Raw genomic sequence first — 25,706 nt, forward strand, 5'->3', positions numbered from 1 at the left:
GAGACTTCAGTAGCCTTACCATACCTCGCCTCCACTAACTAACCTGCTCCATACGTAGCAAACGTAGTGGCAACTGAAGTAACTTTCATGAAACAGTGTTTGCTAACACAATTCCACAGAGAACAACTTCAAGTCACATCTTTATCCAAGAATTAAAGTGTGACAGGTCTTACTAGGTCACAGGTCAGGGTGGTTACCTCGCACCCCCCACAAGCATGCTCAAGGCCAGGGTTAACCCCCCCCCCCAAAACACACATGCATGCGCACGTGCATGCTAGCCACGGGTGAGTAATGCAAGAAGGGAGAGAAGGCCAGGCTGCACCTTTCAATCAGGTCACACAGGTAACTGAAGGTCTGGACAGCTTCTTCTTTATCTTCATGAAGGGGGAGCCACGACAGCCAGTGTGGTAGAACCTCCTCCACATTCACGCAGTCGGGCTTGAACTTCATCATCTTTCCCACTGCTGAGATGCAGTTCTCTGTGGCGTTGACGTTTTCTTTGGTCTTAGAATCTGCAGACTGAATGACTCTTACAAGCAGCGGGAGTGCTTCTAAAATAAACAAGTAAAAACAGGCCAGCTAAACTTCACGCTGATGAAGATGAACATGGATGGTTTCCTGTCTGCTCCAGCCACTGATTGCTCAAGCATCACCGTCCCAGGACTGTATGTAATAGAAGGGACACCGAGCATGGACAGGACCCGAGAGCTACACCTGAGAGCCGGCACACGCAGCTACACTTGCTGCCTATGCTTCAGAGCCTCGTGTGTTAGCACTGCTGGCCTCTCCTCCCTAGTCAGGCTCAGAGGCTGTTCCACCTCCATTTCCATCTATGAGAATAAGCACAGTACAGGTTGGGCTGTAGGTGTGTGTGTGGGTGTGTGTGTGTGTGTGGCCGGGGAAGAGGCTGCCTGGGACAGAAGCACAAAGCAGAATGCAGAACGAGCACACGCACCTGTACAGAAAGGGCGGTAGTTATCTCCACCATACTGCGCCATGACGCCGAGGCCATACGCCGCAGCTTGCCTGACTTCTGGGCTGTTGTCACACACATACTGGAGCATTGGTCTTAAGAAATATTCTGCATACTTAAATGAAGCCGGACTACAGTGTTCTATGATATCATCGAAGATGCACAATCCCCACTGTCTGTCTGGCCACGGCCTATGTGGACACTATAAAATGAGATTCCCTTTTAAGTATTGAATACTGGTACAAAAAATGGAAACAATTCATTATGTATCATCTGCTTATGGAATGTACCAATACAGGAAATAAAAACACAATAACCACTTCTTACAGCAACAACACTGGAAGGAATACATACATTTATGTAACTTCATAATAATAGATTTGTATGATTTGTTTCAGAATCCCAAGCACTGCCCAAGGAACTGACAGAGCAGCAATGTGCGTACATTTACTCTGTGAGGTGACCAAGTGTGAGCACTGTGCCTGGATTCCCTGCAGCCCAGGAGGCTAACACCAACCTGTCCCAAACTGGGACTGGTGGCAAAGGTCTGTAGTCCCAGCTACTTCTTAGGGTGAAGAAAAGGATTCCAAGTTCCACCGAAGTCTGAGATACTTAGCAAGACTATAGCTCAGAATAGAAGAAGAAAAAAAAAAGGTGTGTGGGAGGAAGGTCAGGAAAAGGGGGGCTTCTGACAGCTCCTAAGCAGCTTGCCTAGACAGTTTGTCTAGAACATGCAAAGTCTTGGGTTCTCCACCATTGTAGCTGTACTGGTCAAGAAGCTGTGTACGTGGGGGCAAAGGTGTGACAAGTCTACCTGTGCTCACTCTGTAACCTTGAACTGTTCCAAATATGTGAAAACCAACCAGAAGGGAATATTTACTGAAGGCCACAGATGCAGACTGTGATGATCCAGCAAGGATCACTTTGCTTCAGCAGAAAACACACAGGGCTTAAAAGCGTATGGTGAAAATCCCACCTCCAATACCCATTTTTAACCCTAAGTGTAAGACATTCTATGAAGTGATTCTAGGATGCCAGGCTAACTGTTCATATAGCTCTGAGGTGATTAACACTTACAATCAGGTTGACAATTAATGGGAGCAGCTGTTCAAACCACGGCAACACCTTTTCTTTGTAGCTACTGAATATTGAGTGTAAAATATCTGACACTTTAGTCAGTATATAAACATCATTATCATCCTAAAAAAAAAAAAAACACAACAGAAAACCATGAGTTAAAAACTATCTTCTTGAGTATTGGGCAGCAACATCTGTAACAACTCTGCTGAGAAGCTGGAGGCTGGTCTGACAGTAAGCCTCTACCATGGAAGAGGAGGGGTAGATGCTGAGAGCTGTGCTTATTGTAGCTGCCTTGGAACTGCATGTGAGTGCAGCCCAGAAGAGAGGCAGGTGGCACACCACAGACACCACCGGCTCTGCCCATGGACAGAACGGAGGGAAAGGAAGCCAAGGCGGGGCCTAGGGTGCAGGCAGGCTCAGACCCCAAGCATGGTGGGGTGTGTGTGTGTGTGGGGGGGGAGGCGCGGGCGGCGCAGGTAAGGAGTATCCAAGTTCAAGTCCACTCTGGGCAAGCACACTGAGAAATGAGATACAAATCTTCCTTTCCAAATAAAGAGGGTCAGGGATACTAATCCAGGGGTACAAACAATGCTCGCTTGCAACACACCAAGAAGCCTGAGGGTCAACTGCCCCTGACTGCCAACTGACAGCTGCCTCTAGACAGCCACTGAGTGTGGGAAACCACCACTGAAGGCAAAGGATGCTTGTGAGCAACAGGTTACCAGGCAGCCTATGGCATCTGCTGGGTGCAAACACTGCCAAAATAAAAAAAACCCAAAGACCACACTTCCTTCCAAAGGACTTATTCTGTAATGCCAGGTTCTTCTCCGAGTTAACTGATTACGTCAGACTAGAGAAGGTAACTAGAACTGAAGCATGCAAAGGTCACGTGAGTCAAGTTCTGAAGGGAGGACGGACTTACCTCATCTTGTAGTGACTCTTCAACCTGCTCGTCATAGTCTTCATCTTGTCTTTTAACTAAAACGTACCCAAATAAATGTTCTTAAATGATCACGCAAAAGACCAAGGACTTTGTTCAGATGTAAAAGAATAGTGAAGCTCACTCACCTTGCCGCAACTCTTGATTTTTGAAATGTTCTTCAAGCTTAGCCTTTAGTATACCTCCCAGCTCTTCAAAGTGTTCATTGTTGAGGCACCCATCTCCCATTACTTCAATGCACTGAGGGAGAAGAAAACACCGAGGTTTGAGAAAAACAATCAACTCATTACTCCTTGAGTGCACACTTCTAGCTTATCTCTGAGGAACAGCATTGCACAGAGAGGAGTTAGAAACAACTCTTCCTTCAGACTATCCTATGCAGACTCAATGCCAGGACAGTAACCAACTTCTACCACAGCCACCTAGCTTTGACAGCAAAGTAAGAGCTGAGCAGGGTGAGCAGGGAGACATAGGAGTTAACAGGAGGCCCTAGGCATACATAGCACGTCTGCGGTTAGGAACCACGGTTCTAAGACAGGCACTTACCACGGCTGAGATAAGAGTGTCAGACTTCCTTCTGTGATCCTAGGACTGCACACTAACTGGCTTCAGGCCAACTGAAGCTACAGCTTTCCTATAAAACTATTTACTGTATAACTAACTCCCTCTACCTGTAATAATCCTTACAGTGTAATCTATTTCTCAAAAGGTTACTTCTCAAGTCTAATGACAAAACCAGCATTGCAGAACAAAAAAGTTGCAACATTTTCAGAAAGTGATTTGTTACAATACACTGAAAAATCCTATAGTTCCCTGCCCTAATTTATTCATCAGAGAACTAAGCAAATGTGCCTTATAAATCGGGAGGGAAATATTCAGAGGAAACATTTACCTTTGCAAAGGAGTGCATTATTTCCGAGAGGACGTCTGAGTCAGGTTCCGTGCCGATAGCCTTGATGAGAGCGTCGCACATGAAGTGCCACATCTGTGTAAGGTACTCAGGACCCCGGACTCTCGCACACTCCAGCAGAAGAGGCATGGACTCTGCTGCTGCCACTCGGACCCGTTTTATCGTTAAGGAAATGTACAATCAAGGAACCTCCCTAGTGTCCCTGCATTGTATCCACATGCTAAGCCAGGCCCTGTTCGCCTAAGGTGAGCGCTGCGTTAAATATAAAGTAGGTACAGAACCAGCAAAGGCTTCTTTCTGCCTGCCCCACATCACAGGAGCATGGCTGGAAGAAAGAAGGGCCTCTCACTGTTCTGCTGCTTCTGTAGCACACGCAATGGAAGCTACAGCTCTCCAAAGAAAACTATGCAGAACCCCGTGGAGGACTTGCTGGCCTTCAATGAGGCTCTTCCCTACCTGCTACTGTTTATAATGTAAAAAGCCTTGGGTAATTTCCTAGTCATTTCAGACGCTAAACGCTGGAGAGATGGCTCAGCTGTTAAGAGTATGTGTTGCTTTTGCAGAGTACAGGGGTTTGGTTCCCCTGAATCCACATGGTGATTTGTAACCATCCCTAACTGTAGTCCCAGGGGATCAATGTCTTTTGACCTCCACGGTACCAGCAGACATGTACACATGCATTCATTTATACAAAACACTTATACACATGAAATAAAAACCTTAAATCTAAAAAAGTTGAAGTTCTAGGGGCTGGCTGGGTTAAGAGCACTGGCTTCCAGTACACCCAGGCTTGATTCCCAGCATCTACATGGTGAATCACATCCATCTTTAACTTCAGGGGCTCTGACGATATATTCTGGTCTCCCCTGGATAATGGACACATGTAGGACCTGAACACATAATTAGGCAAAGCACCTATGTTCCTAATAAAGGGTGATTCTACTTCCTCCTCTGGTATCACCAGGGATCCACTAGAGAACTGACTGTAAAACTCAGCTCTGACAGAACCCTGAGGAACAACATGAGGGTTGGTTTGGTTTTCTTGTACCCACCATATGGAAGTGACTGTGTGTACAGATTAGAAACACACCCATAAGTATTAACTATGCCTATCAGGGACTTGAGGATGAAACACTTTTGCGATTTACTGAGATGTTCCCTAGAGGTGTTACCCACATTCACACTACAGGAGCCAGACAGGAAGCAAGCCATCAGTGGATATCCAACAAGCACTATGGACATCTGTTTATAAAATGTCAGCCTTCACAATTCTTAGTAAGGTCACAGAGTGCCAATACAGCATGGTTAGTATTTTCCTCTTCACACCTTTGGTGTAAGGTGAAAGAAATGAAGGCACGCATAGACAAGCACACACAGCCGTGTCAGAGATGTGCACAAACAATGGTTATGTGCAGCTCAGGTAACAGAAGACACTGCAGTTTTACTACACCCAGATGTGCTTATTATATTCAGCTATTGAAGGATATCATCGTGGAAATAAAATTTCAGCAGCGGGACCATCAGTTTCACAACCTGTTCAGTGTATTCCACAAAACCTTCCTTTAATTCCTTAGCATAGCAAACCTGCAAGAATAGAAATCATGGTCCAGGTTATAGGGTTTCAAAAGATTAACACTGATTCTCTGACCATGTCTGTCTTACACTGCAAACAGACAAGTTAGCTCTTTTAATACTACAAGCACATTTCTGCTCATTTATTCAAAAGATATTCTTAGTCACTATATAGACTTGCCTGAAATGCAGAAAAACCCTTTACTCCCACAGCCTATTCCCAACCCCCTGTAAACTTTACATAACACAGGCGGTACGGCCGGCTCTGGGTAAGCACTTGAGGCTGATGAGCTGGGACCCAGCCTGGGTGGCGTGGACTGTGACAGTAGAAGGGGGTAGCTCATCTCTCTCACACATATCACACACACAGAATAAGCATAAGCCACGGAGAAAATCTACATGCACAAAAGTCTACCATATTTGCATGAGGCCTTATGAGAAGTCTTATGAACCAATTAAGAGCTATCATGAGAGGATGTAAACAAAGCTTAGTTCAAAAAAACAACATACCAACATCTGGCAAGCAGTTGACTTTTCCTCCAGTCCTGCAGTTTTAATCCCAAAACTTTGCTGATCCCCGAGGTTCACAAATTCCCAACCATCATCGTCACTCATATTCTCCATGTCCTGGGCTAGTAACCGGAACAAAGACAAACGTGAGAAAAAAGAAAAAAGAAGAAAGAGCAGAGCAGAGAGCCAGTGGTGAGGCACTCACTGTCTAGAAGGGCCACTTCAGGCTTAATTGAAGCGGTCTTCATCAGCGGCCCCATAACCACAGGAAGGTACTGCTGGAATTCTTTCCCAAGGATTTTGCACATTCTGGCCCATGCTGAGATCATGTAAGAAATCTGGGGAAACATTTCAAATATGCCATAAGGCAATGGGTAACTGAGACAGATAAAGCCATTTTTCGTTGTTGAGGAAACAGATTCATAGACATGTTCATGCATTTCCCAATGTCATATGCTTCAAACGTTCACAAGAGAGCTGGCAGGTGAGGCTGTCCTACTTTTCCCACAATGATGCAATAACAAATGAAGGCTGACTTTCAGGCATCTATCTTTTTGGAGGAAGAATGCACAATCCCTAGCACAGCATCCACAAACACTACTGAAACCCACTCTCCACAGGTTTCACGGTGGAACCTTCACACTTACTTCTGGTTGGTCCTCCCCTCCTGAGGTCTGCCGCCCGCCCACCTGCCCGCACCCTCTGGTGCCAGTGCCATTTCCATTCCTTATGTCACCTGTTCTTCTGCAGACTGCATCTTTTACAGCTCAGTGAAATCCTGCTTAGCACACGGACACTACTTTCACTACCACTTGTATGTTGATGGACAACTAAGCTTATTCTGCCTCCTTGCTACCGTGCCCAGAGACATGAATGTTTCAATCAACTGTGGTAGGATAGAGTCCTATGGGCATGTACCCAGGAGGAGCGCGGGTGGGCCACACAGCAACACTGCAGCACTATTTTTAGTCAGTCAGTCTGTCAGTCTGTCTGTCTGTCAAGACAGGGTCTCACTGTGTAGCCCTGGCTGACCTGGAACCCTTCATATAAACTAGCCTGGCCTCTGCTTCCCAAATTCTGGGATTAAAGTTGTTGACCACTACATCTGCCTTTATGTGGAGCAGCCTGCCCTGCCTCCCAAGTGCTGGGGTTAAAGTTGTCAGCCATGGGGTGACCAGGTTGGACTTCAGTCTTTTAAGAAACTTTCACACCAATTTCCATAGTTGCTGTAACAATTCACATTCCTCACAGTGGTAAATTAAGGGTTCCTCATTCCCTATATCCTCCAAGTTAATATCAGCTAGTATGTTGTTATCTTGATAACAGCCATTCTGCCCGGGGACAATACGGACTATCACAGTAGTTTTAACTTGTACTTAATTGTGAAGAAAGTCTATTCCCTCCACAATGCCCCGTGTCTATTTTCTATATACCAAGCATTCTACATCTACCAATATGAAGCTAACACTGTAGTCCTTCCCACTTCCTTATAGCTTATGGTCCCCAACCTCTCTACTCTTAGCTGTCTGCAGTCCAGCCTTTTACCTGTCTACACAAAGCAGGTATGTATTCACACACTGCCACTTTATAAAGAAAGGAAACTCAAAGAGGAAGTTCTGCCTCTGCACAATGGCACTTTCCTACTTAGCCCCGAGAAATAATCAAAGAAAGCTTATGTAAGGTTGGCGGTTCATTCAGTAACTATTCACTGTCTTGTGAGACAGTTAGCACTGCCAATACCATTAAGACCAGGATAGACACCAGTGCTGCCACTATGGTGTTGTAAATACTGGGAAATAAATAAATAAATACACCAAGAAAGCCCTACAAAGGAAGACTACAACTCAACCATACATGTGCACATGCATAAGGGCTGAGACTTAACTTTTGACAAAGGGCCAAGAGATACCTAACAAACATACTCTACCCTTGAGAAAGATCTGTGAGTCATTAAGAATGAGGAGAAATCTACAGCACAACTCTGAACATCTATGCTCCAGAAAGCAAGCAGGGCCAACAAACTTGGGACCAGAGAAAGCAGGAACAGCTAACAGGGGGCTGAGAAACAGTTCTAGGGCAGGCCACGACCAATGTCTTTGTCACCAGAGGTTCAATTAAGAGCATCTCTAGAAAGCTGTCACTCATTTTAAAATTAACATCTGGGTTGGAGATATGGCTCAGGGGTTAAGAGCACTTGCTGTTGTTCTTGCTGAAGACCTGGGTTCAATCCTTAGCACCCACATGGTTGCTCTCAATCACTTTTAGACACACACAAGGTGCACACACATGCATGCAGGTAAAACAAGAACCAACCAACCAAACAACACTGCAGAGGCACATGCAGCAAACTGCTTACCTGAGGGTCATCATCTTCCATATCATTGAAGTCTGTCTGTGTCTTCAACAATAGCTGCATCACATCTGAAGCATCCTGCATGAACTAGAGAATATGTGGAAAAGCACATCCATCGTATTAATGCATATCCCATCAGAGATGCTCTTATACTTGCTACCCCACTTTGCTTCTTCTGCAATAAGACATTGGCAAAACAAGAACCACCATCCTCCAACACCAGGGCCAGCATGATGGCTCAGCATGTACAGGAGGAGCGTGAGAATTCACAGCCTGAGTTAAATCCTCAGGGGCCACATGGAGAACTGACTCCTAACAGTGAGCCCACCTTTACAGCATGCTGTCACGCTATGGTACTCCCACCCTCCCAATACATAAAAGTTGTTGTTTTTTTTTAAATCTAGATCTTTATTTTGGATCATAGTCATACAGATAAAACTATTCAGATTTCTTTCTGTACTGTATAACTAACATAATGCTCTAAGAAAACACACTTCAAATTTAAGGTAAAAAGGCAAGAAATTTCTAATGGCATTAAAATCTAGTTTATAACTTATGTTTATAAATTATGTTATAATTATGAATGAAGAAAATTTTAGATTGCTTCATGAAAGTCAAGTGTATGAAGATTTTTATATGATTTCCATTTGACTGCAGTTTTGACAATCTCCACTATAATCAATGAAGCAGTGTTCCAAAGTTTAAAGCCATAGTGAATATCACATACATGTACACACACACGCACATACTATACTAATTTTGGTTAGGCTTAGTGCCCTTAGAAAAGAATCCACAAGTAAGCAAGCTTGAGATAAGTAATATGTTGGGATGGGTCAGGCAAAAATACTAACAACAACAACAACAACAACAACAACAACAACAACAACAACAACAACAAAAAAAAAGGGCTTCAGAATAGTAGGATAAAGATTTAATGCTCTCACCACTGTCAGTGATGTGGGCTGTGGGCTTAATAGTGAGGCGGGTGGTGGTGGCATGACACACTTTTAATCCCTGAACTAGGAGGCAGAGGCAGAAGGATTTTTGAATCTGTGGCCAGCCTGGTCTATAAGAGTTCCAGAACAGCCAGGGCTACACGGAGAAACCTTTGTCTTGAAAAACAAAGAGAAAAGAAACCAAAAAACCAACCAGACCAAACCAAAATCCTTAATATTAACAATGGAAAAAAGTAGGGAATTATGTATTTCTATTTAAAATAGAACGTGTGAGGTGAAAATGAAGAAAAACAGAAGACAAGAGCCCCTTAGCATTCAGAGACCCGCTGACTAGACAGACAACATAGCCTCCTCCAGTAGCCCCAAGGCCCTGGAGCCAACCCATCTTACCTTCTCCTTCCCGACGGCCAGACCGATGAGGCTGATGCACTCGATGGTCTTCCCCCGCAGCAGTCTCAGCTCCTTCTGGACTGCATTCTCCACAATGTGCTTCAGAGATGGCATAAATAAGTCATAGTAGGGAACAAACTTTTCTTCTGCAGTATCTGCTACTGATGCAATGGATGTCACAACTTGTTCCAAAACTAACTTGGTGCCTTTCTGAATCAGCTGGAGGGAAGACATGAAACAATCATTTCAATAATTAACTGAATAATCCCCCTCCCAAATTCTTGACTATTTTTCTGAACAGATATTATGGCCACCCTTCCAGGTGTCAGAAGTATATAGCTCTGCTCTATCTCAGAGCATAGCTGCTGATAAAACACAACCTGGAACCATTGTTAGTGTGTTCTCTCTCTCTCTCTCTCTTTCTCTCTCTCTCTCTCTCTCCATATAAAGCTCATCTTTTGCTTACTGATATAAATCAATACTTTATGCTGTCCTACTATGTCACTGAGAAAAACCCCTCTGTGACTTGTTACACCACTCCTCACTTGGAGACAGCACCACAAATTATACTCCAGGTCGCTATCTGATCCTGACTACAGGTTAGGCCCCTTGCCTGCTCTTCCATTTATTTTTTCTGAAGGACCTCTCCCTGGATGATCCTTCTAGGAAACTATGCTTTCCTTTCACTGCCTGTAGCAGAGACAACAGGAATAGAGTGCACACTGTGTGCTGGCAATACTCTCCAGCTCTCTCACTGAGAACCAGCCAAATCTCTGAGACCCTTCATCTCTCTTACCCATGGTAAACCATCCTCAGCAGTGTCTCTCCTAGGCTATCTGAACACTGTCCTCGTCTCTGCATCCCAACCCACTCCCACACGCGGGTCTTCTGGGGACTGATTGACAAGGTAGATTCTCTTTGAGGTTAACTTCTCTGTCTAAATCTACTTGCAAAGCCATGTTGGATCTATTTACTATAGACTGTACAGGCAGCCTGCTCACCTTCTACACTTCGACCTCCACGATGTCTCTGTATCTGACATTCAATGCCTGGCCAAACCTTTGCTATGGCTTCTGGTGCATTCTCATATCTCTTCTCTCTAACTAGACACCAGTGTCACTGTGTCCATACCAAGTACAGGAACCAAAGTAGTCTAACATGTGGCGAAGTGACATGGGTTTATGTTGGTTGAGTCCAACAGAGACAAGGAGCCTTATTTTCCATGCTTTACATTCATTTCTTGGAGACTGGGTCAAGGTTGGCAATGACCCTGGGCTCTCCTGACCTCAGTCTCCTCCTGAGGAGGGCTGGCCACACAATCAGCGCTCCCACAGGAGGCACTGCAGCATGCACCTCATTTCATAACAGTGATCCGTTTCCAGTCTTTCTCCACACGCTCTCTCAGCTGACAGTGTGCTGCAGTCACCCGCTGTTTCCATGCTGCACCCTGCAGTTGACACTGTAACTATCACCAGGTATGGCCACTGTGGTGGCAAACTCCTATAATCCCAGAGATTGGGAGGTGAGAACACTAGAAAGTGAAGGGCATTATTGGCTACAAAAACACACTTGAGGACATCCTGGATTTAATGATTCACAGACTCAAAACCAAACAAAATCTTAAGAAAAAGGGCGTCGTTTTCCACGCCTGTCATTTCTGTTACTCTGGCTAGTCACCCCCACGCCCACCCCCTTTTCTTTTACCCAATTTGATCCACATGAAGTTTTACTTCGGGCTGCCTTTCCTGACTTTAGAGACTGCCAACATTACCACACGGTGAGGAGCTTGGCGAGTTTGCCTCCTGATTTTAGTTTCTATCCCAATGCCAGTGCCTCTCTCAGGCGTTACTGTCCAGCAAATCTCATGTCATATACAGAGGCTTCGAGAATCTTGAAACTTACCTCCTGGAGCTTGAGTACCATAATGGAATGCAGATGCTTCACCAAGTTATCCAGGTACGGAATAAGCAGAGACTTAGGACAGTCTTCAGTGAAGTTAATGAGAGCAGCCGCTGCATGGGCCTGCACCCGCTGGTTGCCTTGGTCTTCCATGGTCTGAAGCAAAGCTGCAATCACCTGGAAAATTCAACCAAGCGTTGAGACGGAGACGTGTATCCGCCCTCCTTTTAAAGTATGCAGGTAACTGAGGACTTGCTACGTACCTTCTCATGAAATTTCTTTTGAAAACCAGGTGCAAAATCTGTAGCCATCTGACCCACGGCATTGCAGGCTGCGTACCGGACTCTTGGGTGCTGGAACATGTTCCTTTGTGTTAATAAAGGCAACCAACTCCATAGGAAGCTTAAATAATTATAAAATATTTATTGGTACTTACAGGATCCTGAAGGAAAAGCAAGACAAAATTTACAATCTCATTTAGAATTCCTTCCATCTGCTGGTGGCACCCTTCACCAATGGCAGATAAGGCCATTAACCCGGCATGCCGGTATTTCCAATCAGCTATGAAAAAGAATTACACACAAAAGAACAGTAATGAGATGCTCATTCTCATACGAACTCTACAAGAGAAATGTAAACAGAAACCTCCTTAGAAAAGAACATTAACATTGCTCTCCAGCCATAGCATCCTGGATGAACCCAGCCAGTCCTGTCTGACTACAGAGCCCAAGCAGGCCTGGGGCTCGGCTGTACATGGATATAAGTGCGCGAGCACACACACACCCCGTGTGATTTCAGAGAATCGGGCCTTGCTCTAACTTGGCTGGTATCTTTCCTCCTCTCACAGACCCAGCCTTGCTGATGTCTGTCCAGCTGAGGTTGAGCCTGCCATCGCCCCTCAGGTATTCCCTAATGCTGACGGCAGGTTTCACCATACTCTGCCTCACTGCAGTTATGTCCTAGATTAACACTTTTCTGGGTTGGGTCCATAGCTTGCTCAATGGTAGAGTGCTTACCCACCATACACAGGCTCTGGGTTCCACCTTGGGGACCAAATAAACAAAAACACAAAACAAAACAAATGTTCCTCTAAGATTCACTGCAAGCAACAAATACTAAAACTTTTGGTGCCAGAGCCTGTTTTCTGGTTAGACTGACGCACTGATGCCTTTGAGGAAAAGGCAAGGAAAATGTTTATTGGGTAAAACTCATTTTTATTCTAGCATTAATTAAAGCTAGTTGCTTTTTTTTTGGCTAACAGAACATCAACCCAGCACTGTTTATTTTAGTGGACTCTAAAAATCTGTTTATAAGGTTCATTAAATAAGAAATGCAGCTGGTCACTGTGGCAGACAACCTCAATCCCAGAATTCCAGAAGCAGAGGCAGGAAAATTAGGAATTTAACTAGCCAGTCTTAGCTACACAAATATCTATCTCAAAACCACAAATAAGGGCCAACAAGATGGCTCACCAGGTAGTAAGTGGTCTGCCGCCCAGCCCAATGACCTAAGTCTGGTCCCTTGAATCAACATAGCGGAAGAAGAGATTTCCACTAAGGTGCCCCCTATGCCTACAGGGGTGCTGAGGCATATATTAGCCCCAACAAATAACCACGCTAATTAACTAAGTAAATGTAATTCAATTAAAAACAAACACCCAACTATTTAGAAACAGAGGTCAGGGAAAATGCATAACCAAGTAGCACACAACCTATCTTTCCAGATTGTCCCCCCACCCCCCGGTATGTGTATGGATGGCTTCCAGGGTTCTACAAATGCTAAGCAAGTAATCTCTACTCCTGAGCTACACCCCTGATTCATTTCTAAACATTCCTGCTTATTACACCACAGTAATGTGGGCTCTGTAGCTTCATATTCTTTGTAGAACGAAGCGAGCTATACATAAACAAGTAAGTTTATACGAAAGTCACAGAACGATGGCTCAGTGCCCAAGAACCCCAAAGTCCTTTCTCAAGGGCTTTTACTATGTCAAAATTATTTTTATATTATTCTTTCACTCTTCCTTTGAAGAACAGAATACAACATTGCAGAGATGATGTGTGAAATTCCAAGACTAGACAGATATGCTGAAGAACATGAGAACTCACCTAAAGTATTTAAAAATATCACACAAATACAGTAATTCTTACAATTCTCCTTTTTGCTCTGAATAACAGTTATTCCTCACAATTACAGTGTATTTATCCAGGCCTGGTGGTGCATCCTTTAATCCCAGCATCCAGGAGCCAAAGGCAGATGGATCACTCTAAATTCAAGGTCAGCTAACCTGGTCTACTTGCAAGTTCCAGCCTAGCCAAGGGTACACAGTAAGACCCAGATTCAAACACATGTAGTTATTTCTGTGAATGTATAACAAGTGTAACTACTACAGTCAGCTTGTAGTATTACTCTTGTAATATTCTGTGAGTTTCACTTTTTCAAAATAGAAACTCACAAGTTAAATTTATTCGTCCTAGCAACCCTTATAAGCTAAAGGTATGGAGGCAGTGTCTACGTCTAGGGTCAGGGTGGTGGTACACTCCTGTTGTTCTAGTTTACAGGAAGCAGAATTACATCTCTGAGTACCAGGTCAGCCAGGGTTACGCAGTGAAACCCTAGCACTAGAACCAGCAAGATGGCTGAGTGGGTCAAAGGTGCTAGGCCTAATAACCTGAGTTTGAACCCAGAACACATGGTGGAGAGTGAATTCCTACTAGTGTTCACAGACCCACACGCATGCTGTCTGCATGCACAACACACATACACAAGGAGCTTAACAGGTTGCAAGGATGACATCACTAAGCAGATGAATAGTGTAGAGGGCCTGAGTTCTCCACATCTCGCTTGCCTGTCTCTTCTCTTTTCACCTTAAGACCCCAGGACAGGAGTGTTGGCACATGCCTTTAATGGGCTGGAGAGAAGGCTCAGTGGTTAACAGCACTGACTGCTCTTCCAGAGGTCTTAAGTTCAATTCCCAGCGACCACATGACTGATGCTCACAACCATCTGTAATAGAGATCTGATGCCCTCTTCTGGTGTGTGTGAAGAGAGTAGCTACAGTGTACTCACATACATGAAATAAATAAATCTAAAAAAAAAAAAAAAAAAAAAAAAAAGACCCCCAGGTCAGTGGTTACAGATTAGGGGCAGAGTGTGTACTTAGCATGTGGAGACCTAGGATTTAGCTCTAAACCCTAAACAAAACCAAACAAGAATCCTGCACTGACAGCCCTGGCCTTCCTATGTGGCTCTTACAGTCTACTTCTCAGATACACAGACATCTACCTAAGATGAGCCGAGTTCTGCAGCAGCACGGCAGTGTTCAGCCGTGATCTTCGAATGCTGCGCAGCCGTCAGAAGGGACAAGATACCTTAAGCTAACAGGACTAATAACAAAAGCTTATGCCGTGGACCTGTACAAAGGTCTGAGAAAACTCCAACGAGCTTTAACAGCAAACTCCATTGTATGAAAAACTTGGAATTTACACACATCTGTATTTTAAATTCTAAAAACGATCATCCTTATCAACTTTTTAAGAAGAAAACAAACTGAAATTAAGTGCAACTAACAATGATATGGGACTGCTGTAAGCTACAGGAACACAGCAGACCAATGGCCAATCAACAGCAATGGTTTAGTGTCTAACTGCATCCAATCAAATTTTCCCTTTTATCCCAATCTTTAAAATTATTTATTGATTTGTAGGCAGGGCCTCATGCAGCCTGACTTTTGTCCATCTCCACTCCAAAGTGACAGCCAGCCCTGGCACTACAGCCGTGCATCACCATGCCTGGCTTCAGAGTTCCAGGACAGCTATAGCAAAAACAACTGTCCCAAGTCAAGTCAGCCAACAACAGAAACAGTTTTCTACCTCTCTGCACAGATATTAATTGGGGGTGGGAGAGGGGGAGGAGAGTACTAGCTATAGCATTAAGGTAACCCTTCACTATTGAGACAGGGTCTTCTTATATAGTTTAATTTGGCCTTGAACTTATGAACCTCTTCATAGGCTCCCAAGTGCTGGGACTACAGGGATGTGTGACCATGCCTGGCTCTTGTAAATTCATTCTTTAGCTTTACACTGAATAGAATTTCATCAGGAGAAATATAAGAATTAGGTAAAGCATTCTAGAAACAAGCAGATTAACTTTAAACAGTCTACACATTTGTCAGAGCTGAAGCTTAAGGAGGGCACATCCACCACTGGACCATCTGAAGTATAGGCAGCTTACGGTTTTGAAGCATTTGCATAATGTGTTCCTTAATCATTGGCAGAACGAGCTTTCCACCAAGTCCACAGGCCATTCGGTCTAATGCGCTCTCACCAGCAACTGCATTGCTAAACACACAATGAAATTAGGATAAGCAAAAAAAGAAAAAAAAGTATATAGAGCCAATATCTGAGAAGAATCCAGTCTTATGTAAGTTGTGAGTTTAAAGCCCTCCAGGACAACTCAGGTAAATAAAAACACTGTGTGCTAACTTAGGGGTGGATATTAGGCTTCTTGCACACTAGGCAAGCACTCCACAGTAGAGCTACACCTCCAGCCTGGCACACAGAAACTTTAATCACAGTCTACCAGGTTTGTTTTGTCCTGTTGTCTACATTTTTAAAGAATCAAGTAAAAGCAGTTACTGAGGAAAACTGTATCTCTCATCCTAGAAATACATTCAATTCACCTGTGATAAAACACAGAAAACTGAAACAGAAGCTCAGAAACAGCAGGATTCCCCACTACTGTGAGCTCATCTGTTTCTAAGATGTCTCAGGATGTCCCCAAGCTGGGTATCAGTTAATAGAGCAGATCATGTGTGCATGTGGGCGGACACACATGGGGACATACACACACACACACACAATTCTTGAAGAAAATCCCAGACTAATATAAACATTTTGCTGTCATGGGCATTTTTCCTGATGTACTTGTAAGTCCTAAGCAAGCTGAAGTATTGTTTTAAGAACATCCATTAAGTGCAAATTTCCTTAATGCTAATTATACATGAAAAATAAAACATTACCTATGTGATATTGAAATGCATCTAACAGAAAAGCAAACTTTGAGTTTAGAGATACAGCTTGGTAAGGAGAGCCAGGTCTCAGAGCCCACCCTCTATCACTCCTTCCTTACCCTAACCCAGGATTTGTAGGAGATTACCTATCAAAATCATCATCTTCTAGCTCATCCGCATTTGCCCAGTCCTCGTCTTCCTCTAGGTCAACCATCATTGCCAACATCTGAGGAACTAAAGTCAAGAATTAATTTATACCTCAAGACTGAATTTTATCAACATGTTTCGTTTTTAATACAAAAAAAAATTTTTTTAAATGAAAATAAAAAAAGAAATCAAGAATTTTAAGTGAGATTGCCTTTTTTTCTTTAAAGGAACACATTTCGAGCCAGCCCACCACCCAGACTCTACAGCCTTGTGTTCAAGCAAGCAGGCTCACTTCAGAAGACTCATGATGGACTGGCAAGATGGGTCAGTGAGTTGCATCTTACCCTAGAACCTACATAAAGTGGAAGGAGAGAAGTGACTGTGAGTTGTCCTAAGCCTGACACACCTAAGAGGACTTGAAAAGGCAAACAAAACACTAGCAGCTCCTTTGTGCCTGTGAATGCTGGCAGGGTTGAGTTCTGTAAATCATTCCCCATCAATACCAGGGAACTGCAAGCACCCCAAAATCTGCTTCTTCCTTATTACCTTCCAACCTCTCAGCAACTATGCGCATACTTATTTTACTGTTGTTTTTATTGAGTTGCCAATGCTAAACCAGAAGAGTACATACAAATCTCATTTCTAAAAAACAAAGCTTTGATAGCTATATATATTGCAATTATCCTTTTTTCTTAAGCTTATGGTTTACCTGTTGAGACGGGTCTCATGTAGCCCAGGTTGGCCTAAAATATATCTTGCTAGTTTGAACCTTGTCTTTTGGCAGATGGTTGATAAAAAAAATTATCTTTAGTATCTGCAATTGTAGTAGTGTATCACCTATTAAACTTTTACTTCCTCCCAGGTCAGCTTTACTCCCATCCCAGGTCAGCTTTACTCCCATCTGCTCTGGCACTCCGTACTCTGCTTCCTCAGTGCTGGACCTGCACCCTTACGCCCTGCATCCTTGCCTGGGAGGCCAGGCTCTTTGTGATGCTCATCTAACCCACTCTAGCCACCCAGGATTGCGATCCTCTATGTGAGCAGCTCCTACAGTCTGGCTGCCATGGCGCTGCGGTTGAGGCTGCGTTGAGAACTGCTGTTTACTTCTCTTGGCCTCTGAATGGTCTGACTGGGTCTCACCTGCTTAACTGCTATTTCTAACCGTTTTTAGGATTCTTATCGTTAGTAACCTTATGAAACTCTTAGATCAAGTAAGTTAAGTAAGCAGTTTTCTTTGCTTCCAATCCTCAGTATGTTACTGCATGCTTTGTTTGGAACTGGCAACAGACATATTAACAGTGGAGACCCTTTCCTTGTTCCTGCCTTTAAAGTTTTAAGTTCATCCCCCATCGTAGAAACTATAGAATGTCTACTGTACATTTACTTTCTAAATCTAGCTCAGATACCTATTAGCTCATGAAGAAAGGGACAGGTTGGTCCCTTAACCCAAGTGTGTCCATAGCACAGCAGTCACACAGGCCTCCTGAGCACACGCAGCCTCCCTGTCAGGAGTGAGCAGATGGGAGCTTGCTGTGGTCCTGTCTGCACTGGGGAGCTGCAGCCATGTACTCTCCTTTCTGTTCACGGTCAGGTATCTATTCTCTCTTCATCAACTGTGTACGTGATTTAAGAATGCCAATTCTAGTTCTAATACTAGGTTCCAGAGATCCTAAAAGCAGATCCACAATATTGGGTTCACTAATACGTACAAATAGAGAGGCATTCCCCAGATTCACCTAACTCAACACATACTCATACTCTGAATAAGCTGAGAAACCACACAAATACTAGGAAATTTACTCAACGATTCTGCCCCATCCCAAAAGTCTTTGTAAAGTTTTGACTTACTAGTCTGTGCGATGATATTGGTGTGTTTTCTTAACATAGCAGCTGCAGTCTCTGACAGCGTCACAATCACTTCAAGGGCAAGCTGGCGCTGCATATTGTTGAGGTTAGTGTCTCCACACAACTGTAAAGACAAACTTGTAAACATTCAGTAGTTCAGACCACAGGAAGAGGATAAGCAGAACACCGACTGAGGGAGTTTAACTTACCTTTAGGCTTAACTGCAGAGTTGCTTCTAAGTGAGGACGCAAATACTTTGGAACAGTATCCGCAATCTCAACGAGGGATTTTAGGACCGAATCATCGTTCTGGTAGCACGAGTCATTGACGGCCTACAAATGAGAAACAGAGAACAAAGGTGCTCAAGACTCACCTTGTGCTATGAGGCCTCGTTCCTAAGAAGCACTAAATACCTGAGCAGTGCAGTCAGCCAGTGCTAATGTGCTGCCTACCTGGAGTTAAGACAACACCTTTCCCATTGAGGAACGCACGTGCACTCGTGCACACTCACACTCACACACTCTCTCACACACACCCCAAATACACTCACTTAGGCCTGAGTCCTGGAAAAGGCAAACCTAAGTCACAATGAAACAGCATCCGAACTGTAAGAATGAATGGCTTTATCACAACAAACACACTGTGATCCAGCTCCAGGCCAGTCAGAATATGTTAGTACAGCCTCTAGGAAAACCTGTACGGCCCACACCTAGAATGCAATTTCTTCTAGGAGGCAGTACTTGCTTACTATACGACTGAGGTCAAGAAAAGTCAAGGCCAGGAGACACTGGTTCTGACTTATGAGGGAATCACAAGATTCTCTCATCATAGATCTTCCGTCCACAAATGCCAAGTATTTCTAAAATGGGGAATCACATGATCTGAGCCTAGAATCTAACAACTTATTTTTAGCTTTAGTTGTATCACAGGTTGAATCAATTACAACAAAAACTAGAGGGTAAAACTGTGTATGTACAGTGACTGTACCCAACTTTTTTTTGGGGGGGGTAGGGGAGGGGAGATTTTTCGAGACAGGATTTCTCTGTGTAGACCAGGCTGGCCTCGAACTCAGAAATCCGCCTCCCAAGTGCTGGGATTAAAGGCGTGCGCCACCACCACCCGGCTGTACCCAACTTTTTTTGAGTCAGGGTCCATTCTGCTAATTCTGATTGGCCTAAGCTCACCACGTACACATGGCTGGCTTCAAAACTAAGAGATCCAACTGCTTTTGCCTCCAAGTGCTGGGATTAAGGAAGTGGGCCGCCACACCCAGTCCAGTCTTTTCATCACTATTTCCCAAGGAACATCACTACTTATATAGCACTGGCCTCCTATTAGGTCTTAGAAGCAACACAGTCAAGTACGTCAAAATATACCTGGTCATACACACATTCACCACCATTTTACTGTAAGGATGTTGGTAGGTATGTGCACAGTGTACTGTACACTCTCCCACACGTGTGCAGGCCAGAAGTCAACATCAGGTGTCTTCCTGTATCACGCTCCACCGTAATTCCTCATTGACCCTGAAGCTTGCCCTTGGCCTCATGGCTACCCACTGAGGCCCCTGGATCTTACCAACAGTAAAAACAAAGTGGGGTTCGACTTATCAATGCTATCTCTTATCTGTCCAGTTTTAGCTATGTGTACAGATTACAGACCATTCTGTCTGGCAGTGCTCTAGGGTAGCTGTGCCTAAGCACTTGCTTGTGGAAAAGGGAGAAGTAAGCTATTTTATTGTACTAGATTTTATTTCTTCTTCATTCTTTGTAACAGGAATATATACTGACATTTAAAATATGTACACATAGAAAATTGAGTTGTGTTCCCCGTGTGATTTCATTTTAGGATAACACATATTTGGCCAATTACACCCCAGTATTTGGTGTTGGACAAGACTGGACCACTACAGTACGGATACCAGTCTTCACTCTGTGACTAAGGCAGGAGGCAGCCTTGGAGCAGTAACTTGTGGTGGGAACTAACAATGTGAGGAACAGCAATAAGCCTGTGGCAGAGCAGGCAGTCGTCTGCAGTAAGCCTGCGGCAGAGTGGGCAGTCCTCTGCAGTCCTGTCTGCACTTGCTGTCAGCCCTCCACTTTGTAGGACTGCGCTTTTGGGCAAGCTTGTTCTTCCTGCTCAGTTTCTCCTTGTACAAAAGGATACGGAAATCTTACAGGCTATTTGGTAATTTAATAAATGAAGTGCTTATACAACCTCTACAACATACAGATTTTGAAACAGGCTAAGAAAGCCTGTTAGGGTTGAGCTGTAGCTCAACTGGTGTTTGGCTGGTATGCAGGAAGCCCTGTGTCCTATTCTCAACACCTCATAAAACTGATGTAAATAAATCTAGGACATAGGAGGTAGAGTCAGGATGCTCAGAAGGCCAACACCATCCTTGGCTGCATAGCAAGCTATAGGCATACATGGGTTACCTTTGATCTTCCCTCAAAAAGAAAACTAAAAAAATCCTAAAGAGCAATCAACAAAAAAACTCAACCAAATAACTGTCTTTCAATAGTACTCAGGTTGAGTTTGAGGCAAAGCTAGGCTATAAGACCCTGTCTCAGCCAGGGAGTGGGGTTAGGGTGGGGGTGGGGAGACAGATCTCTGAGTCTAGGACAGCCTGGTGTACAGAGTCAACTGCAGGCCAGGCAGAGAAATCCTGTCTCTGAAACACCTCTCAGGGGTCCAGAGACATGGGCCAGGACCTAAGGCACTGCAGCCAAGACTGCAATCTGAGCCTGATCCCTGTGACTCAGAGTAAACGGACAGAATGAATTTCCCATTTGGCTTCTGACATTCACAAATCAGGAGCCCTTGCGAGGACAGTAAATACAGGCTCAATGGGCGCACATGTGCGTGCTCCCTGACTGAATCTACAACTGATGAAAATGCAGTCCCCTGGAACCCAGCGCCAGGATGGACTGCTGTCTGTCCAAAGCATGTTCTTACTTACCTGTAAGAACCCAGGCAGCAAGTCTGCGAAGTGTTTGAACAGAGCAGCGTTGTGCTCATTGGCGAGGATGAAGGCGGCTGTCGCTCTAGCAGACAGTGTCCTGATCTGCAAGGAGGCAGGAGGTCACAGGTGAGGCCTGGGCAGACTCAGTGACTCCAGCAGTTATATTTTATGAGATAAAGGTAAAAATTGGGGGGGTGGGGGGGGCGCTGCTAAGAGGTGCTTGCAGCATACACTGGGTTCCCAGCACCGCATAAAGGCAGGAGAGGATCAACTCCTGAAAGCTGCGCCCTTCTTGTGGACATGGACATGCCAACACTCACCCCACAGAAACAAATAAAACTGAAAAAACAAGTAAAACCGTGCTTTACTCCATGAACTCAGGTCACACACAGGTCAGACCTGATGTTGTTGGTGCCAAGAGAGGTGAAATGTTTTACCGAAGGATGTTCCTGATCTTGCATACACTGAACTAACATCCGTTTGATGACATCCAAATAGTGCTGTTGTTGGTTCCCAAAAATTCCAGGAAAGTTCCTAAGAAATGATTCAGAAGACCGGTCTTTAAAAGCTATACCATCTTTCCAAGGTGTGGACTTAATTAAACCTGATTAAACAGTGTTTATCAGTCCTTAAATAGCACCTACCATGCGTTCGTTCTAAGTGGGTGAATTAAAGAAGGCAGTTGAGCTGTGCACCGAGAGCAGCAGGCCCCTGCAGGCCCCTGCTTTTTCTTTTACCTGTCTCAACCACAAGACAAGCTAACCTGCAGGATTGGACACCTGACGCCCGCACATTCTGACCACCTGCACTAGTCCTGGTGACCCAGGACATTCAAGTTGTTCTACTGTGCATTTGAAAAGCAACTAAATGAAACACTTTTTTACTACAGCAGCAGCAATCCGTCTAAAACCCATCACACACCGCTTACAGTTGACAAAGTTACAAACCCAGTGCTGCTGATATTTAAACAAAGCAGACAGCCATGAAAGCTAAGCTCCAATCACTGCTCCTAAATACAAAGAAGTTTGTTAAAATATTATAAAATGACCATCTTCCACAGGGTTCTCTTTTTCAAAATATCATTGCCAAAGTGGTTTTTCTAAAGCTACACTTGGGTCCTGTGTGAAAACACTTCAGAACTGTCAGAGACACATAGGAGAATGCCAAGTGTGACAAGAGCAGCTGTTTCTTCTTTCAGACTTGTTTCCAACACAAAGAAAAAACTTAAGAAATTATTACAGGGCTGGAGAGATGGCTCAGTGGTTAAGAGCACTGACTGCTCTTCCAGAGGTCCTGAGTTCAATTCCCAGCAACTACATGGTAGCTCACAACCATCTGTAATATGATCTGATGCCCTCTTTTGGTGTCTGAAGAGAGCAATGGTGAGTACATTAAAAAAATAAAATATAAAAAAGAGAAATTATTCTAACTCTCAGAGCTACAAGGCTAAAACAATCAGCTAAAATGTTTTCGATGTTAATGACATTAAAGTTTTCAAAATATTAAAACAGATTATATACCAAAATATGTGAAGGGCAGCTTCCCGGAGTCCCATGTTTTGTGAGCTGACTGAATCAAAGAGGAACTTCAAACCTTCAGGCCACTGGTTGTTGCCATCCTCGTCTACAAATACAAAATCCAGACATGAAGTGTGCAACTCAAACTTCATAAATGTATGTGTGACTCACAATGCACACCAGTGCAGACACCACCCACGCTATTAACATCCCATTAAACCAATCCAAGCAGAACAGTAGCACTGTGAGAGGACAACTGTGCAGTAAAGGTTTATAACAGCGGACAGTAGCACTGCTCACCCTCAGACTGTAGAGAACAGTGTACTTCCATTTGTGTGAGTATTTGGTCACACAGACAACCACACCCCACAACTTCCCCCTCCCCCACTGCTGAGGCAGGGCCTCCCAATATATTACCATTATTATTATTATTATTGAGGCAGGCCTCACTACATAGTCCCACCCTGGCCCTGCCCTCTGTGCAGTGTATCTAGAATGTTATGTAAGTGTGACAGGGTGCCATCGGTGTTTATTTAACAAGACTGAAAAATACAAAAATTAAGCCAGAGCTGGCCATGCAGGCTTAAAATCCCAACTTAGATAGGACAAGAAAATTCCAACTTCAGGACTGTCTTAGGGATAGTAGTAAATTATTTTTTGCCTAGCATGTGTGAGGCTTTACATTCAACCCTCAGTACTGCAAAAGAAAAAAAAAATCTGCTGAAAGAAGAAAGCCTATGTACAGTACAGAAGAAAGCTGAAAGAAGCCTATGTACAGTCCCAGCACTTGGGAGGCTGAAGGAGGACTGCCCTAAGCTTAAGGCTAGCCTGGACGTGTAAGGAGTAAGCATACAAGGTGCCGTGGCCCTTAGGAGACTCCCTGCTCACACTGCCACAAGTAACTAAGAGTCTGAGGCAGCCCAGGCAGCAGCAAGTCCTGTTTGTCTTCTTCTACCACTACCCTTCTTTTTAAAAAGCTCAACACTAAAAGATAGACAGAACCAAATTCCTGTTTCTAACTTTGTGGTTCGGGCATTAACTCCCAAGTCCTGGGCATAATGGTCAAGTACTCCTTTGCTGAGCTGCACTCCCACCACCAACAGGCCCGCAAGTTGTTCAAACTTAAGGATAATTATATGGGGATTAAAACAGGCCCAAAACAACAACAAACAAAACAACAAAACTACCCACTAGCCAAACCAACACACCCTCTGACACACCATTTACAAGTTTTCCCAGGGGGCTTTAGATTGTAGCTCAATGGTAGAATTGTCTGGCTTGTACAAGGTTGTGTTCCAAAGAGAAAAAAGAAAAAAAAGATTTGTAAAGTACTCATTCATGTAGTAAGTAACACGTGCCTGTAATCCCGGCACCGGGGATGTGGAAGCAGTCAGCAAGTTCAAAGCAAGCCTGTGCCGTAGGAGACCCTGAATCACAGACAAAAATGTCTACAAGGGCATTCTGAATAGCAATTGTTAAAATATTAGAATTAGATTCCATAAATACCTGTGATTTTTGGCTCTAAATGTAGAATCTATAATTACATTCATTTTGACCAAATACACAGTTCTCCAGTATCTATAAATATTCTAAAATATTCTAGTTTAAAAAAAGGAACATGAAAGCTGGGCATGTTGACTCTCACCTGCTGTCCAGCACTCAAGAAGCTGGGGCAAGACTGACCTGCGTTAGACACCAGCCACACAGTGTGAAAGGAGAGAGAAATGATGTACAGGCTTGCAACCACAGCACACAGGAGGACTAATTAGGACCACGTCTCAAAAACGGCCCCAAACTAAGAAACAGAAGCAAATGAGTCCTACTGTGCACACACCTATTAAATTCCTGGCCAATTCTGCAGCAATATCACAAATTTTTTTCCTCATGCTGGATTGTGTTTCCATCTGAATGATCATGAGCAGTTCACTCTTGATAGCAGTCTGGACATCTGACGGAAGAGCTGGATAGACTTCATCAAACGCAGAGGACAAGAGACGTCTCAGGAGAACAGCGGCCATTTGTCTAGCCTATAAATAGACAACATTGTTATTAACCTCATGTCTACTAGAGAAAGGATTTCCAACCCTACGCCATTGATGGCTTTTACTGTCCTATTTTTATAACTCATTTCAAAGCACCTTTTCGTTTTTAAAAATAATTAACTCTTTCTGGTTACAATAATCTAGAAAGCACAGGCAAGAAAAACTCCAAACACTTGAGAATTTGAACTGATACTTCTGGGGGACTGTGAATCACTTGCCTGCCCAGCTTTGCCTTCCCTACCTCACCTTCTCTCAGTTTGGACTATTCTTGTCATTAACTGCCCTTCCTCATCAGGCTCTTTGTAAAATGCTGTGAAATCCATTTATGATTCGCTAGTGTGAGCAAACCCACAGGTTCTCAGTAACTATGAAGTACTGATCTAAGTAAATGTGTACACTCTTAGATCCACATATTACAATCTGTGGAGCTGGGTGGTGGTGGCACAGGCCTCTAACCCCAGCAGTCAGGAGGCAGAGGTAGCCTGATGAGTTCCAGGCCAGACTGGTCTACAAAGTGAATTCCAGGCCAGTGAGGGCTACACAGAGAAATCCTGTCTCAAAAACAAAGCAAAACAAAAGTAACAAAGCCCTGTGTA

The 25,706-nt window shown here is 44.0% G+C and overlaps 1 protein-coding gene across 2 annotated transcripts in view; it reads right to left on the minus strand.

Moving 5' to 3' along the window:
• Ipo5 (importin 5) overlaps positions 1-25,706 on the minus strand; it is a 50,827-nt gene that overhangs the window by 2,436 nt on the left and 22,685 nt on the right. For both annotated transcript variants that reach the window (XM_076930576.1, XM_034497416.2), the window contains 22 exons: positions 24,903-25,095; positions 23,072-23,174; positions 21,989-22,085; positions 21,549-21,653; positions 18,796-18,918; positions 18,590-18,710; positions 16,741-16,828; positions 15,817-15,923; positions 12,020-12,144; positions 11,847-11,936; positions 11,587-11,760; positions 9,685-9,903; positions 8,342-8,425; positions 6,191-6,323; positions 5,986-6,107; positions 5,391-5,487; positions 3,886-4,058; positions 3,122-3,233; positions 2,976-3,031; positions 2,051-2,173; positions 956-1,175; positions 323-551 (listed from right to left, as the gene is read on the minus strand). In XM_076930576.1, the coding sequence (XP_076786691.1) occupies positions 323-551; positions 956-1,175; positions 2,051-2,173; positions 2,976-3,031; positions 3,122-3,233; positions 3,886-4,058; positions 5,391-5,487; positions 5,986-6,107; positions 6,191-6,323; positions 8,342-8,425; positions 9,685-9,903; positions 11,587-11,760; positions 11,847-11,936; positions 12,020-12,144; positions 15,817-15,923; positions 16,741-16,828; positions 18,590-18,710; positions 18,796-18,918; positions 21,549-21,653; positions 21,989-22,085; positions 23,072-23,174; positions 24,903-25,095 (2,894 nt within the window). The remainder of the gene's footprint in view (positions 1-322; positions 552-955; positions 1,176-2,050; positions 2,174-2,975; positions 3,032-3,121; positions 3,234-3,885; positions 4,059-5,390; positions 5,488-5,985; positions 6,108-6,190; positions 6,324-8,341; positions 8,426-9,684; positions 9,904-11,586; positions 11,761-11,846; positions 11,937-12,019; positions 12,145-15,816; positions 15,924-16,740; positions 16,829-18,589; positions 18,711-18,795; positions 18,919-21,548; positions 21,654-21,988; positions 22,086-23,071; positions 23,175-24,902; positions 25,096-25,706) is intronic.

Source organism: Arvicanthis niloticus, chromosome 3, assembly GCF_011762505.2.
Source record: "Arvicanthis niloticus isolate mArvNil1 chromosome 3, mArvNil1.pat.X, whole genome shotgun sequence".
In the NCBI taxonomy this organism is placed as follows: Eukaryota; Metazoa; Chordata; class Mammalia; order Rodentia; family Muridae; genus Arvicanthis; species Arvicanthis niloticus.